Consider the following 18,148-nt stretch of genomic DNA (forward strand, 5'->3'; position numbering starts at 1 on the left):
AAAACTTAGTCTGAAATCTCACCCTTTTAAGTGGGGAATGAATAGGTTTATTTACTATGATTAATTATTTATATCGGTTTACACTGAAAACCTTGAAACTGCATCGGTCGACCTGCATGTAGTCGAATGCCAGTTTTCAAGTCGTCAGAATGTCGAACCAAAATTTATAGACTACACTACAGTGAATGGGTAGTGTAGTTTGAGTATTTGGGTTCGACATTGTGCAGGGAAGATTGAGGTTCAGTGAGGAACAGGGAATTAGCCCATTTCCTCACTGTAATGCAATCTTGGAGTTGGTATATTTAATGTGCAGGAGGTGTGTGTGTGTCAGGGTGGTGCAGGGGGGTGTACCCCATGCAAAATAGTAGAATTAACGTACCGTTGATTAGAGTGTAATGGAACGTTAATGTGTATAGCAGGAGGTGAGTGACGTCACCTCCTGCTATGTCGAATATATTGAGCTACGGATGTCGATGTATTCATTTTTGCCTTGGTTGCGGTTTCGAAATTCTGAATTTAGCATTTCGGGTTGCCATTCTGGACAGTTGACTGAAGCCGATTCGGAATTTCAGTAGTAAACCTTTTATATCATTACTGTCTTTGGTGTAATAGTGCCCATGTACTTATTCCTGTGTATTATCATTTATTCATTTTATGACCGTTTTAATTGCTTGGATTTATGACAATGATACCCATGGTTTTATTTAAAAAGGACCATTGCTAACTATTGTTTCAGGTCTGATGAATTCTTGTTCATGAAAATACTTAAATGAAGCTGGAAGAAGAATAAACATTTGCCACAAGTGGGCTATCTTCAGTGACGTTTTTGGTTTTATGTTATTCGAATGTAAGCCAGGTGGAGGAGGAGTTTCTCATTTATTTGCTGTTGGCTTCTTCTTCATTTTCCAGCTATTGTATTGATCAGTGTACCTTTGTGACCATGCTGAATTATGTTTTTACATGGACTATATGTTTACTTAGCAAATAAACTGCTCTTTGTTGCACTATGCCATAAAATACATTTTTATCTAAATAGCAGTTTGGGCCTCCTGCTTAAGAAAAGGGCATACCGCTAATAGATGTAACTGAATCAACTAAAGTGAAAAAATATCAATAATTTGTGCTGAGAGTTCATTTTCATAATATTAACCATTGTAAGTGTCTTGTCTTGGAAAATATGTCCTGCTTTTGCAATTTTAGCACATAGTTTTGTTTTTGTCCTGATTTTTCAAATTTTAATCATTTTAAGTGTAACTTCAGTGCAAATGTAACTATTGGAGGCTTTCTACCCAGGCCTCCACTGAAAACGGGCTCTCTAGTGGCCCAGCGGACATCCCCAGTCATCAAAATTATTATTATTAAATTATTAAAATAAATAGATAAATAAATAAAATGATTGCAAATACCAGACGGGTAAATAAAATTAATGTTTTTGAGAAAGCATTTTCAAATACTTGCACAGAAATTGCTATAATGAAAAATGTGAACTTTTTCTAAATATTTCACATTTGTCTACAATGTAGAGAATGTAGCATAAGCAGTGAAACACTACTTAATGTTTTTTAGGTCTTTTATTGCCTTCGTGCAAAGGAAGACTTAGGAAAAGGTAACGTAAGAGCATCCAAACTGAAATATGAAAAACTCTTTTTATTTATTTATTTTTTGGTACTTACGTATTATCGCAACCAGATTCTTGATGTGTGTTTATTTGTGATTTATTCACAAAATGATGTATATTAACATGAACAGGGGTGTGTAAACTAATACCAAATATTCTATCACATTACTTATGATATTGGAAGAGGAATAATGGCAAAAATCCACTTCCTGGGTAGCGTCCTTTCCCGATGTAACTTAATGTCTACTGCTTCTGAGTCTGGTGAAGAAGGACCTGATTTTTTTATTACATTTTGTACATCTTTATTATACATCTTGTAAGCTACAGTTTTTACACAAAAAGAAGTATGCGGAAAACTGAATAAATAAAAATAATATTACAGCTAACCGACATGTTGTAAAACACATGACTTGCAATTCTGAACATGTTAGAAAGTCCACTAAAAGGTATTAACAGCATTGCCATTTCCATGGCAAGATAGTATGAGCTGTAAAACACAGGATCTACACAATACTCACAGTTACATGACTTACAGAGCATCCAAAGTTGCCATACATTAAGAATGTCAAGAAAGATGAGATTGGATAAGGACGAGTGTGAAGCAGCAGTGACATTAATTTCATGCTAAAACAAGTTACATCGGAAAATTACGTCACCCAAGAATACAAAAAGTGATCGCTATTCCTTTTCCTGCCTCCAACATAGTGAGGCACACTAATAATTATTTCTTCACACACTCCTTTTAAGGGTAACAGAATTTTTTTCGGCAAACCACAACAAATTATCGCAGGTTGCAAATCTGGTTGCGATAATACGCAAGTACCTATTTTTTTTAATTCCCTTCAGAACTTACCCAATGGCTCCATTTTCTGCACTCCACGGGCTCATTCAGGTGCAAAAGCCAGGCATACTTGGTCTGCTGAGACCCTTATGTCATATTTATTCTGGTCTGAGAAGCCATATCAGCCCATTAATTTCCCTTTGAGATGAAGTGAGTATTAGATAATGGGCCAGAAGCCACTCCTGTAGCAGCCCCCTCCCCTCCCTGTTCTAACCCCTCCCCAGTAGGCAGCTTTCTAAATTCCACATGGGCTGACTGTCTAGTCAGAGACAGGCAAGACAATCCCCACATATGGCTTCTCCCTAACTCAGAGGTAGCCTCACTACTATAACAGCCTGCCCAGCGTCTTTGGTAAGTGATCACTCAAGTGATCAGTAGGCATCGGCAATCTGGCAGGCCTAGCCACTACTCTCTCCCTCAAGATGCCTGAAACGGAACCAGCAAGTCAGACACATTGTCCCCCTATCACCAGTGCTACTAGTAAAACAAATGTTGACTAACTCATGGTGCCCTCTAATTCTCACTGATTTTTCCACCATTTCATCACATTGTCCCCCTATCACCAGTGCTACTAGTAAAACAAATGTTGACTAGCTCATGGTGCCCTCTAATTCTTACTGATTTTGCCACCATTTCATCACATTGTCCCCCTATCACCAGTGCTACTAGTAAAACAAATGTTGACTAGCTCATGCAGCCCTCTAATTCTTACTGATTTTGCCACCATTTCATCACATAATCCCCCTATCACCAGTGCTACTAGTAAATCAAATTTTGACTAGCTCATGCAGCCCTCTAATTCTTACTGATTTTGCTACCATTTCATCACATTGTCCCCCTATCACCAGTGCTACTAGTAAAACAAATGTTGACTAGCTCATGCAACCCTCTAATTCTTACTGATTTTGCCACCATTTCATCACATTGTCCCCCTATCGTCAGTGCTACTAGTAAAACAAATGTTGACTAGCTCATGCAGCCCTCTAATTCTTACTGATTTTGCCACCATTTCATCACATAGTCCTTCTTTCACCAGTGCTACTAGTAAAACAAATGTTGACTAGCTCATGCAGCCCTCTAATTCTTACTGATTTTGCCACCATTTCATCACATAGTCCACCTATCACCAGTGCTACTAGTAAATCAAATGTTGACTAGCTCATGGAGCCATCTAATTCTTACTGATTTTGCTACCATTTCATCACATTGTCCCCCTATCACCAGTGCTACTAGTAAAACAAATGCTGACTAGCTCATGGAGCCCTCTAATTTTTACTGATTTTGCCACCATTTCATTGCTTTTTTTTTTACTAGTAGCAATTATTTTATTTCTTTACATAATTAAAGCACGACTTTTAAATTTTCCAAATAAACACCATCAAAAACACTGTACAGCAGCCTTTTCACTTTATTATCTAGCTGCAAAATTATAAATCAACACAAAGTCCCCAAAATATCTTTAGCTCAGATTTACAATGCCCACACACTGCCAGCAAATGATACAAAATAATGTGAAAGACTTCACAGAAATGCAAGTTTAAAAAAAATCAATAGTTTATATCGATTTGAATGAAATTCACCTAAAACCTCTATAGAAATATAGATTCACACATCTCCTTCTAAAGAGGATTATCATCATTGGTTGTAACAGCAGAAAAAAAGTGAAAAATCATTGCCTGCAAAATGCCACTGAATTCATATAACTATGACGGCTAGTATTCATAAGGATTATTACTGTGAACTTTTGCTAGCAAAAAATGACAACTAACTCAGTTTTGAGCATCATTCTAGTATATGTAAGCCAGCACCTCCTTATTCAATGCAAATTTTATTCCTTTGTGATTTTCCACCATCCAATATATATTTATGCCACATTTCAGCAGATGAAGCTGGTTTTGGGTTAAACATTGAACTAAGAGTAGATGTGCATAGAATTTTGCAGCCATAAAAAGTTCCACAATGGGGGTCAACAGAAGTCTCCTCATAAATGATATGCTCACTGTATGACACATACCTCCATAAACAAAAGCTAAAAAATGCTTTCTGTAGGGGGACCCCTCTCCCCCACAAATCCACCATGCTGGGTGTATCACCTCCTTCCTGTTCCAACTACTTAAATGTAATAACTCAATGAGTTCACAACTGTGGGGGAAGGCTCATCCAGACTCTGCTACACTTTGCTGTGAAGGAAAGGTTAGTTTGCTGTTATTTTTTGTATTTCTGTATTGCCTTTCTATATTTTGAATACTGTAGTTTGTTTTCTTTATCTTGTGTTTTGCTTGCATTCTGTTTTAACAGCATATTAAAACTTCAAAAGAGACCACAGCTCTCTCTGTTCTGAGTCAGGCAGAATTTTTTCCCTCCCTCCCACCCATTTAAGTTGTCTTGTTAAATACCACTGTCTTTCTAGTTGCCCGCCTCTTATGTTAATCTGACCATATATCTCATTTCTCTCTACTTTCACTGGCTTATGTGAGTAATCACAAAACCATCACTTTTGAAATCCCACCCTTCAATTATTTAAATTTATTGGCCATCCTACAGTATTTCATAGTACCAAAATACAAAAGTAACCACCCTTTCAGTCCATCTTGCTGTTTTAAAAATAGTAACTCTCCACTAAACCTTAACTTTTAAACAAGTAAAACTCAAGTTACCTACTTTCATATCTAACTTCTCTAGTGCACACTGCAGAGTGCATTCTTTTCAATCTTACCTTTAAGCATCCCTGTTACTAGCACTTTCTCTAATACCTAAAAAGATCATCTCTACTTGACTCCAAGTAGACTTTTCTCTACCTGTTAAACCTAGCACTTGCTCCTACAGTACTTATTACCTTGATACGGCACTCTTATAGATAGCACCCCAAAAAGGCAACCCCCATTTCTCGGTCACCCACATCCCCGGAATCTCTTTTAAAGTTTTTTTGTCTAGTCCTTCTAGCATGTCGAGGATCAGTTGCTAGTGTCCTCTCCTGCTCAGCTGGTGAACCTGGGAATATTGAGGCAATGTTACAATTGCCTCATGTACACAGACAACCCTCTCCTCCTCCCACAAAACACAAATACATGCGAGAGATGCAACTATACGGCCAAACTGGAGGCTGAGCTCTCTCAACATAGGACTGGCAAGACCAGTCAGGAGGAGAAGGTTACCACACACACTATAGACCCAGTCTCACATAGTACCATCACAACCTCAAATCATACACATAAACACACAAAGACATACTCGCGGCTCTGATCAAAAATCTACCAAAACAGCAGAGGCCACCAAAGCAGACACCCAAACAACCACCACCTCAGAACACAACACCTGCAACACATAGACCTCACAGTCAGAGTGTCAAACAGTCACAGCCCTTAAGGCCAAACACAATGCCAGACACACTAGTCATTGGTGACTCCATAGTCAGACACACTGGCGTCCGCTCACCAGACTGAGTAAGGAGAAGGTCACAGTAAGCTGCCTGTCGGGCGCTAGAATCCGCCACATAACGCAAGCACTCAGGTCTCTCAACAGCAGGTACAAATACGACTCAGTCATTGTCCACGCTGGTGTAAACGACCTGAGACGTACCTCCTTGGACTACATGAAAAGAGACATTGAGGAGCTCTCTGATTATGTAGCCCAGGCAGGTATGACCCTGACCTTGAGCAGTATCCTACCTTCACCAAGAATGATGCCACAATACAGAGATAAGATGATCAGCTTTAACAATTGGCTTAAACTCTGGTGTCATTCAAAGGGGATCCAATGTCTGTCTGCCTGGGATGACATGCTGGACAAGCCACACTGCTTCTCAAGGGACGGCTTGCACCTGTCACCCCTGGGATTCCGGATATTGGCAAAGGCTCTTGCCACCCCCATAGTGCCTTTTTTAGGCAAGGCTCAAATTCTAAACCTACCACCCTAGAACACAAAAAGGAAAAAACTAAGGGTAATGCTGCTCAATGCCAGAAGTCTAAATCTCAAAATGCACTTTTCGAGGTCCTTCTCAGTATGGAGAACATCGATGTCTGTGCAGTGACAGAAACCTGGTTCAAGGCTCCTGAGAGCACCCCAGCACTATCAGGTTTTACCTCTTATCATGCGTTCCGGCCCCAAAATCCAGACAATACCAAGAAAGGAGGGGGTATCCATATTCATCAAAGACACCCACACCTCAAGACTGGTGGCAACGCACGATGCATCGGAGACCATCCAGGTGCAATTAACCATAGGCAAGACTGCTCTGCAAATTGTAGCATGTTACAGGCCACCCTCACAAACTCAGGAACCTCACATGGCCTTCCTGAAAACACTAGAGGGATAAATGTATCACCAAACACCATCATACTAGGTGACTTCAATTACCCTAATATAGACTGGGAACACTACTCAAGCCCAAACACCCTAGCCCAAAAGTTCCTGGAATTCATAAACTCAAATGCCATGGAACAACTAGTCACCATCCCACAAGAGGAGAAAACATACTTGATCTCATCATCACGAACATGGGAGCACAATGTTCAACACCGGAAGTATACCCCTCACTGGTGAGATCAGATCACAAACTAATCTCGCTGGAGGTCCTCATCCCACCCCACCTGAAATAAAAAAGACCACAGTAAAGAACTTCTCGAAAGCCGACTTCACACTTCTAAAGACTAGTGTGGTCTCCTTTAAGGCCCCCGAGCCAGCGGAAAACAGTACTCAAGCCGCTGAATCACTTACAAATGCCTTCTACCAGCACCTGCAGGACTGCATGGATAAGGCAATCCCAAGCAAAACAAAGACTCTTTGTACCAAAGGCAAGCGTCAGTCTGGTGGACCCCAGCCATAAACAAACTCTACAACAAAAGGAGGAAGCTACTACAAGATAGAGCAAAATCCTTAAAAGGTAAGACACCCTTGATCACTATAAGTAAAAAACTAAGAGCTCTCATAAAATCATCCAAAGCAAATTTTGAGAGAAAAATAGCTAAAGACTCAAAAGACAATCATAAGGCCTTCTTTAGCTATGTTAGAAACCTGGGAGGAAACTCCCAGATATGCTCAGAACTAGTTCAAAATGATGTGAAGATTACTGATCCTACAGACATTGCCAACATACTGGCTGACAGGTTCAGTGCAAACTTCTCCCCCCCTCCCCCCCAAAGGAGAGATATTTATAGCAAGCGATTGCAGCCCCCCAAACATCTCCAATGCCCAAGTGAGAACTGCTCTCTCCAAAGCAAAAAACACAGCATCCATGGGACCTGATGGTGTCCCCGGCTGTGTGCTCCATGAACTCAACGAGGAATTAAACCCACAGCTAGGACAGCTGTTTAATCATAGTCTTACCTCTGGATACGCACCCAGGAGTGGCGCACTGCAACTGTGGTCCCACTTCACAAAGGCGGTGCCTCCACCGACCCTGGAAACTACCGCCCATTAGCTTGACAAGCCTTATCTGCAAAGCCATGGAGAGGATCATAATGGACCTCATAAATAAAGACATAGGGAATTTGCAGACTTTGGATCCATCCCAGTTTGGCTTTGTCAAAGGCAGATCATGCCTTCTAAACTTGGTTGACTTTTTGAAACAGTCACCAAAGCCATTGATGAGGGAAAGGCAGTCCATACAGCCTACCTCGATCTGACGAAGGCCTTGATACAATACCCCACTCGGGTATCATTGAAAAACTCATCAGTTAAATGTTAACCCATACATCACAAGATGGGTTGCAAACTGGCTGAGTGACAGAACCCACAGGGTCAGAGTTGCTGGCGCCATGTCAGACTCAAAGCCTGTCACAAGTGGTGTACCACAGGGCTCAGTCCTGGGCCCACTCTCGTTTGGCATCTACTTTTCCAAGTACAAGCAAACACAGGAGGGTTATGGCTGACAAAGTTTGCAGATGACTGCAAACTGGGCCATAGTAGAAAACACATCTGACACAGATATCCTTCAGAAGGGTCTCACAGAAACGGATAACTGGTGCCAGAGCCATGGCCTAAAGTTAAATGCCAAAAATGCATAGTCATACCCTTCGGGAAAAACAAGGTTACCCCTAGCTACCAAATAGGTGGCAATCCACTGAGCACAGAAGAAGTTATCAGGGACCTGGGGACCCAGGTTGATAGTAGTCTGTCATTCGACACCCATGTAGCTAAAGTAGTTAGGAAGACCTTCTACATTGCCCACCTTATCATGAAGGGATTCTCATCTAGATCAAGGGAGGTCATAGTCTCCCTATACTCATCACTCATCAGACCAATGATTGAGTACAATGCCCCATTCGAATGTATCTGACCCGACACTTGCAGCAGCTGGAGAGGCCACAAAGTTCCTCACCAAAAGATAAAGGGTCTCAAACATCTGTCCTATGCTGCCCGACTGAAAGAACTCCAGCTCTATTCAGTCGCACGCTTGCTCAGAGGTGACCTTTGCCTAACATACAAGGCCATGTCAAACCCAGATTTGATGAATATGCTTCACCTCAAAAATCTAGATCCGTCAGAGCCACAAGGGCGGAGACTTAAACCTCGACACGGCTATTAATAGGACGTGCTGGAGGGATAGATTCATCACCCAAAGACTCCCTATGCTGTGGAATAAAATCCCGGTATATGTGAGGCAGAGCACCTCGCTGGCCTTGTTCAAGAGAAATCTTGACCAATGGATGGGAGATCGCAGATATACCCCAGGGATTACCTCAGTGTCACTGCTCAACAGAGGCACAGCAAAATAATGGGTATAGTTCCCCATACTAAAGGGGTGGCGTAAGCCACAAAACTATGGGCTAGGCTTGTAAATGCCCTCGGGCAGATAGCCTAGTATGAACCTATGAACCTATGAATGTAAAAGGTGTAATAAAGTACACAGGTTTGCTGCGGAAAATCATATTATATATATATGGTTCCCCTTCATATGCCCAAATAACCACAAGCTCGAAGTGCAATACGCCGAGATCATAAAGATGAAACACCGGAAACCCAAAAGTGCAAAAGCGCGAAAATCAAAAAGAAGAAACTGTATGGAAAGCGGTGACAAATGGAAAGTGCAGAAGAATACTTCAGTGCTCCTGGCACGATTGGTGAAATATATGTGACTGTATCATCTCAGAAAGGAGCTCCTATACTCCTTTTAGATGGGTACGTGTTACACAGAGAGAAAATATATCGTGATAAACCATACTGGTGCTGCAAGTATAAACGCAATGAGAAATGTAGAGGTAGGGCTGTTACTTGTGCCTAACGGGGAAAGGCTGTTAAAATCTGTTCAGCACTTACATCCTGGAGATCCGGTCGAAGTTGAGCAGTATAAAGTGTCTCACTCATTAAAGTTGAAAGCTGATACTTCCAGGGATACTCCCTGTGTAATAGCTGATGATGTTTTAGCATCAAAAACTTTGCAGGAACTTTGAATTTTTTGAAAACGGTCACACAGAAAATGAAAGTTCTCTAATGTGATAGCTCCCAGTTTACCTACTTGCAAAACACTTGTTCAAAAAGTTGGCAGGATGCGTCATTCTAAGTTAAAACACAGCAGTTTCCATATTGTTTGTTACAATGTTTCCATGTAAATCGGGAGTGTTTCTTAGTAAGTGCGTAGTAGATACTGCTACAGAAACAGCGCTGGTAGTCTTTTCAACTACACAAAATCTGCTTGATCTAAGCACAGCTACTATTTGGCTTGTTGACGGTGCGTTCTTTTATAAAGGTATAATGTGCCATCAACTGTACAGTATTCATGGTTTGATTAGATACGGAGGTTTTCATAAGAGCGTACCTTTGCTGTATTGTATAATGAGTAGAAAGTCTCTCAAATGTTACAACTTTATGTGGAGTTGTGTTTAATGGATGAGCAAGGCTTCAAGGTGTCTGTCAAATACATATTGAGCGATTTTGAAGTAGTAGCCAGGAAGAGTATTCTGTTAAATCTGCAAGGTGTAAAACCTAACGGTTGTTTGTTTCAATTCTCCCAAAACATTTGGAGAAAGGTGCTACAGCTAGGTCTTTCACATCTGTATAACACAGACCTTTCTTTTCAGTTGCATGTCAAGTGTCTCATCGCTTTAGCTTTTGTACCTGAATCTGATGTATTACGTGCATTTGATGAACTAAAAGCCGTGTTTCCAGCTGATGGCAATGAAGTGTTAAAGCACTTTTCTGAGTGGTATATGTTGGGAAAAGTTCAGAAGTTTTGCACTAGGACTACTGGATTTTCCAGGTTTCCCCCATTGCTTCCAATTGCATTTTGGAATCTGGATGAATTAAATATGTTGTTTTTACCTCGCACGCAAAACAGCGTGGAGGCGTGGCACCATATATTGAAGTCATTACTGGGCCATAGAGCAACAGACCTATCAATGCTTATGACAGTGTTATCTAGAGAACAGGACAGGGTAGATGAGCTCAGAATTACAATGAGTTGTGGTGCACCTCCTTCACCAAAGAAACGAAGGGTAGTGACCCGTCATGCTAAATTTGAGCATGTTTTGAAGAGCAGATCTAGTTACTCGGATTTGGATTTCCTGATGGCAATTGCAAGGTTGTTAAAGATGTGATGTACGCTATGAGAATCACGGTACATGTTGAAGATTTAACAGACGTTATGAGGACTCTATGTGGATGAATGGATTTACGTTGTATTTCTTTTGCTTTGAAGCATTATTCTGGGATAATAAAGGTTTTACTTCATTTTCAAGCTTTTATGTATACACACACACACATATATATATATATATATATATATATATATACATATATGGAAAATAAACGTGGCCTCTGTTACCATACAGAAAAATGTGTTTGGTGCTTTTAACAGTGAAGCTTTCACATTAAGATTATAACCATTGCCTGCTAACGAAGGTTCTAAATACTGGAACAGGAGGTAAAAGGGTGTGGAAAGAGAACTTTCATTTTCTGTGTGACCGTTTTCAAAAAAATCAAAGTTCCTGTGAAGTTTGTGAAAGAATTTGCTGATGTTTTGTGCCACATTTACAAAATGTAATGTTTTGCTGCTGCTGAGAACTGCTGCTGTTTACTGTTTCTACTGATTTAGAAGACGGCCCGGGTGCTACAGAGAAGTAGCACAAAAGTGAGCCTGACGTCCCTCTGAAGGCTTTAAAAGAGGATGAATATCATTTGGATACCTGCATGCCATTTGTGGAGTACTATGATACACAATATCATGGTAATGTGCTGCACAAACTGTTTACCTTAATCTGAAACAAGTAGAGAGCATTTTGTTTTGCTGAAGTGAAGCATGTTTGCTTTATATTATTGTTACACTGAAGTAAAGTATGTTTATTTTGCTTTAAGGCTGAATAAATTGGAATATATTAGAGAGCAGTTTACAGGGTTGGATGTTTTTTCTTGTGGAAAAGCTTTTATTAGCAGCACTATGTCATACATGGTAAACTTGATAGATTAATGAATTGATAAACACGGTAGATTCGTGAACTGAGATCTTGCAGTACTAGTTTAACACAAGCAAAAACAGACAGGGAAACAATATTTTGGGTAAATGGAACTGGGGAATTAATGCTTAACAAATCATTTGCTGGCCATGTGTAGGGAAACTAATATAAACTCTCTTGAATGAACCCCCCCCCCCATAACTATTACAATTTTCACCACACTGACGTCTCACCCACTCTTGCAGTTTAAGTATACATTCAGCAGATTAAGTTGTTTGTTAGCCATCCCATTCACATACAAGGAGAAATCCCAGACTATGACCCAGTTATGATTAGTGGCTCAGGTGCTTTTTGGAGCTGGCTGGGGGTGAGAAATGACAGAGCTTATCTTGCTCAAATCTCTTCAAGGTAAGAGGGGAGGAGCATGTTTCTGGCCATGCTCTCTGTGGTTGAGTCCTAAGTGAGGATTAAAAGTCACACCGGGGCTACTATCTGCAAGTGGGCAAAGTAACCATTTCATCACATGGAAATGTAACTATTCATCTTGATGCCTCACTGTACTCCCAACCCCTAGGGCTCTAAAGGCATGCACAGGAGGTTGGTAGGGATTAATACAAAATCCATTCCCTTGCCATACTGATGATGGCTACCTCTTCTGGTTCACAGACCTCTCACCCCGGGAACCCTGTGTGCCATAGGGCTCTCACCCTGGGGAACCTATGTACCGTAGGGCTCTCACCCTGGGGAACCCATGTACCGTAGGACTCTCACCCTGGGGAACCTATGTACCATAGGGCTCTCACCCTGGGGAACCTATGTACCATTGGGCTCTCACCCTGGGGAACCTATGTACCGTAGGGCTCTCACCCTGGGGAACCCATGTACCGTAGGACTCTCACCCTGGGGAACCTATGTGCCATAGGGCTCTCATTCTGGGGAACCTATGTGCCATAGTGCTCTCACCCTGGGGAACCTATGTACCGTAGGGCTCTCACCCTGGGGAACCCATGTACCGTAGGGCTCTCACCCTGGGGAACCTATGTGCCATAGGGCTCTCACCCTGGGGAACCTATGTACCATAGGGCTCTCACCCTGGGGAACCTATGTACCATTGGGCTCTCACCCTGGGGAACCTATGTACCGTAGGGCTCTCACCCTGGGGAACCCATGTACCGTAGGGCTCTCACCCTGGGGAACCTATGTGCCATAGGGCTCTCACCCTGGGGAACCTATGTACCATTGGGCTCTCACCCTGGGGAACCTATGTACCGTAGGGCTCTCACCCTGGGGAACCCATGTACCGTAGGGCTCTCACCCTGGGGAACCTATGTGCCATAGGGCTCTCACCCTGGGGAACCTATGTACCATAGGGCTCTCACCCTGGGGAACCTATGTACCGTAGGGCTCTCACCCTGGGGAACCCATGTACCGTAGGACTCTCACCCTGGGGAACCTATGTGCTATAAGGCTCTCACCCTGGGGAACCTATGTGCCATATGGCTCACACTCTGGGGAACCTATGTACCGTAGGGCTCTCACCCTGGGGAACCTATGTGCCATAGGGCTCTCACCCTGGGGAACCTATGTACCATAGGGCTCTCACCCTGGGGAACCTACGTACCATTGGGCTCTCACCCTGGAGAACCTATGTGCCATAGTGCTCTCACCCTGGAGAACCTATGTGCCATAGGGCTCTCACCCTGGGGAACCTATGTACCATTGGGCTCTCACCCTGGGGAACCTATGTACCGTGGGACTCTCACCCTGGGGAACCTATGTGCCATAGTGCTCTCACCCTGGAGAACCTATGTGCCATATGGCTCACACTCTGGGGAACGAATGTATTCACTGCATGACTGGGAGGGAACTAGCTCAACAGTAAGTGGAAAACAAAACAAACAAAAAATATTTGTCAGAATACTGCATGTAACTTTTCAGGAAAATGTTTTATAATGTATTGAGGCAGACAAAGGATGTTCTCCAAACATGATGAATGCAACAGGAAACTGAACTTCAGCAGTGACATTTCAAAACGACTGAGAAACTAGTTAAAAAAACTTATTCAGAAGGCTCTGATATGTAATCTTACTACATTCAGCCTAAGTTATGAAGAGGAATATAAATTAATCAGAGTACAATAATAATAATAAAGGGGCATTTATTTATGGAAACAATCTTATTCATATGAATTAAATGTTCTAAAGCATTGGTCAAGGACTCTGATTTTCCATTTTTTCACTATGAAAAATGACCAGAAAATCACAAATTTGGACTGTGCGAGTGTTGGAAAAACATGGGCCTTTCATGGAATTTAACATTCTTAGGCTACAGTACTCATTCACTGTAACCCGTACCTCTTATATTAACTACATGTAATACTATTACCTCACTTTGTTGAGTGTTTTGCACACATAATCTGATTTGGTTTTGCATACAGAAGGATGAACTAGAAAATTATAAGGACGGCATAGAAAAGACTGAAAACTCAGACTTTATCTCATGAAGATAGAATTTTATTTAATTTTTTTTTGAGAACCATACATTAGTCTTCCTTGGAACAGAGATGATAGGTAATTGTAACTTAGAAGTGACTTCATTTTGGGTTCAGAACTGGTGAATAACTTGGGTTCAGAACTGGTGAATAACATATCTGGGAAGGGACACTTTTTTATCAGAACAAACATATCTTAGGAACACTGTAATCTCATGAATTACTATGCATGGGGAAGCAAACAGAATGGCATTACAGCACCTCTAGTATACTAGAGGAGGGAAAGTCACCTTGTATTAATTAATTACAGTCATGGGAAATGTATGTTTTGATTGTTCTGTGCTTTTGTCATAGAGTTCCACTATTTTACACTGAAACAAGAGTTAAGAACTGCTAGTACAGCGGAGTGAGTGAATGACACATGAGAGGCAGTCCCACTACGCCTGTATGATGCATGAGAGCTGGTCCCACTACACCCGAAGGAATGCCCCATGGGTCACACTGTGAGACAGAGATTTCTCTTCGATGATGTAGTGCAAACAAGACTTACATATTTCAACTAACAGGCAAGAAGGAAGCAAAGCCTCAGTCAAGTAAACACCAGTCAGGGGTGGCTTAGTATTCCGGAACCACTTTTTTAATGCCAAGACATTTCATACACTGTGTCATTATGGCTCCTTTCATACACTGTGTCATTATGGCTCCATGTAAAGCCTATATGGACTACTGCACATCAGAGCAGTTTTTATTGCATAACACGAATAAGGTAGCAACATGTCTGTATAACAGTTAGTATTTACTGGAAGAAATGGCACTTCTGTTGGGGTGAATGGATTTCCCAACACAACTATTATAGCTTTAACATTAAAGAAGGATTTATGTGGCTAGTATAAAGGGGTTACATAATGCATACTTTATGGTGTTATGAGGTATAAGGCATCTAAAATGCACTTCATAATGGTGACAGCGTTTAAAATGTACCTTACAACACAACCATAACTTCAAGGATGGCATATCAGGAGAAATGAGCCTAAAAGTAGAATCAGAACATTTACGAGAAGATATTTACATGGAGTTTGGGATGGTGAGGTATTACGAAGAAACATTACAGGCAAGGACTGACATTTCTTAAGTTTCCATAAAAAAAGGTTTACATGATATCTGTTAATGACACAATCCCTGAAATAGCATGTATCATATCAACGGTTCACAGTCAAAACAAAACTGCTGCATTAAATTTATGTCAAAATAAAGCAGCCATTCTGAATGGGTGACTTAACAATGAAAGATTTCAAACGAATAAAGCCTGCTTGATTGTACAGCTTGCTGCAAGCTATGTATGAATAATTTCTTTTCAAACTGACAAACAAACTAAACAGCACCATCTTTAACACAATAGCCAAATGAAAATGTAAAGCTAGTCAGTCTGAAATGATGTGATAAAAACAGGTGACTCCACAACCAGTAGTCTCACATCCATAACTAACAAACAACAAATAGTGCACATAAATAGATCTGTATGCAGCGAATGGGATCTCTCATTGTGGCCGAGTATCCATCAAAGCTTTACTGGCCAGTTCTCCTAGCTTAAATATACATAGAAAGATCTTTGGTTATATTCATAAAACATTTATCTTAGTATCACTACTAAATATCTACTGTCAGGACACGTAAACAGAATACAAACATATTCACTTCAAGTGTTCAGTTCAGTGCACTCTTAGAAAATTAATTTACTAGTCCCCTCACGAAGTGTTTTTACAAAAATCAGACAGATACATCAACAAGCCTCTAATATCTGGCATATTAACTAACTGGTGGGTCTTTGCTGAATTATAATGCATAAATAAAATGGTAAAATATAATCTTTAAGAGGGGTGCATTTAATCCAGTTCCAGATATCTCTTTCATAAGGCAATCACTTCTTGTGTGCCATGACAAAAGTGGATCACAACAGACAGAAAAGTCCACGTTAGAGGAAGGAATCAGAGAAAACGTTATTCTGCTCCTTCATCTCTTACATGACTGAGAACTCTGGTCTTGGTACATTCATGCTGAGATTGCCAAGTCATTTCTAAACAGAACGGAATGATCAAGCATCCTACAAAATGTTATGTGCAGCAGCAGGGGACTCAGTCTTTCTTTGTAGACTTGATTTGTTTCAAGCGCTTTTTAAGAAGCAGCAGGTCGATGTAGAGAATGCGATTCAAAACTGCTGAGGCACAGATGATTCCTCCATGCACAGCTCCTGCAAGGCCACATGAGAAGACATCTTGACCTAAGACATAAAGACATTAAGAAGTTAATGATACCCAGAAAAGAAACAAAGCACCTCTGCTGCTCCTTAACTTAAAATGAAATGAGAAATGGCCATTCTCTTTTTACTACACTAGTCCAAATTATCGAGATTTCTGACCATTTATCTACAAAAAGCTCTTTGCTGTCTCCATACTTTGTTCTTTACGCTAAGAAAATGATGGGGCAAACCCCATCAACTACATTATGTTACTGAGTCACTGAAAAAGTACTTCTGAAAACTAAAACCATTTTTTTGGAATCTCTTTCTTCCTTACATATATCTAAAATGGAAAACACTGACGCCTACTTTTATAATGGAATTTTTTTTGTTGCCTTACCACAGTGTTATTTTGTAAGTGTTTATGGGTATTACTTCACTTCTCAGCCCAATATTATATTGCACATGACTTTGTCTATTTGCCAATACTCACCTGACTGACTACAAACAAGAACCAAGATGTACAAACATTCTGCCTCATGTTACAGCCTCCTGATGGCTGTCATCCAGGCACTTACATTACTCTGTTTTACTACTTGTTTTATTTGTGCTTTTATGTTATTAAATTATTTATAATGTTAACTCCTGATTTATAATGCTAGTTTGATACACTGTGCATTTATCACCTGGATATATGCTACTACATTAGTTACTGCATGTGTTACTTCCTGTAATTAACTCTGCATTGTATGTATTCTGAATCTGTCTTTGGTGTGGGCTCATGATTGAAGTTTTTCTAGTGGGTTAAGAAATAAAAACATAAGCAAACACATGATATGTTTGTTTTCTCATGCACTACTAAAGACATTTAATGAATAACTCTGTTTCAGTCTTATTAGACAAAATATCTCAAAATGCGAGTTTTTAACAGGCATAGTGCTTTGATGACTTTCAATAGCAAAATGAATAAATAAACTCTTAGCTAGTCCTTAAGGAAGACCTTATTTTTAAACTACTTTTGTCTTTGTTCTTTCATTTTAGACCACAGTTTGTTTCTTTTGGCTTTTCCCGGTTAGGGGTCGCCACAGCGGAACTCCGGTCCGCTAATGATTGGTAGTGGATTTTTACGTACCGGGTTACCAGCCCTGACACACAACCTTCAACGAAGGCACGCCCCATTCACGTATGCCTCCACACAGAAGACGCTCTAGCTGAGAATCGAACGGGACAACGTCTTGCTATGAGGCGACAACACTACCGCAGCACCACCACACAGTAAAATAAATTAATCCAACAACTGCTTATATAACACTGTAAAAGCTTTGACAAACCAAGAAAAATCCATGGACAAGGATGAACAAACCAAGAAACAAAAATAGCTTGCTACAATGCTAAACACGAACAGCACAAACTGGTACTGAAGAAAAAGTATCGCAGCAAGGTATTTTTATTTCTTCTTCTACTGTGGAAGTTTTCCTATGTAACAGACACACTACATCAGTAAATGTGGCCACTGCTACTGATTTTCTTAGGGTTCCTATTATATAATCAAAGATGCATTCCTCCGAATGCA

At 40.7% G+C, this 18,148-nt stretch overlaps 1 protein-coding gene across 1 annotated transcript in view; it reads right to left on the reverse strand.

Annotated features, from left to right (window-relative positions):
- Window positions 1-10,653: 10,653 nt before the first annotated feature.
- Window positions 10,654-18,148, reverse strand: part of RETSAT (retinol saturase) — a 549,255-nt gene continuing 541,760 nt past the window's right edge. The window contains exon 12 of the mRNA XM_044055153.1: window positions 10,654-16,617. Within this exon, the coding sequence (XP_043911088.1) occupies window positions 16,472-16,617 (146 nt within the window). The 3' untranslated portion in view covers window positions 10,654-16,471. The remainder of the gene's footprint in view (window positions 16,618-18,148) is intronic.

Source organism: Protopterus annectens, chromosome 13.part0, assembly GCF_019279795.1.
Source record: "Protopterus annectens isolate FY-2018-M chromosome 13.part0, PAN1.0, whole genome shotgun sequence".
Lineage (NCBI taxonomy): Eukaryota > Metazoa > Chordata > Ceratodontiformes > Protopteridae > Protopterus > Protopterus annectens.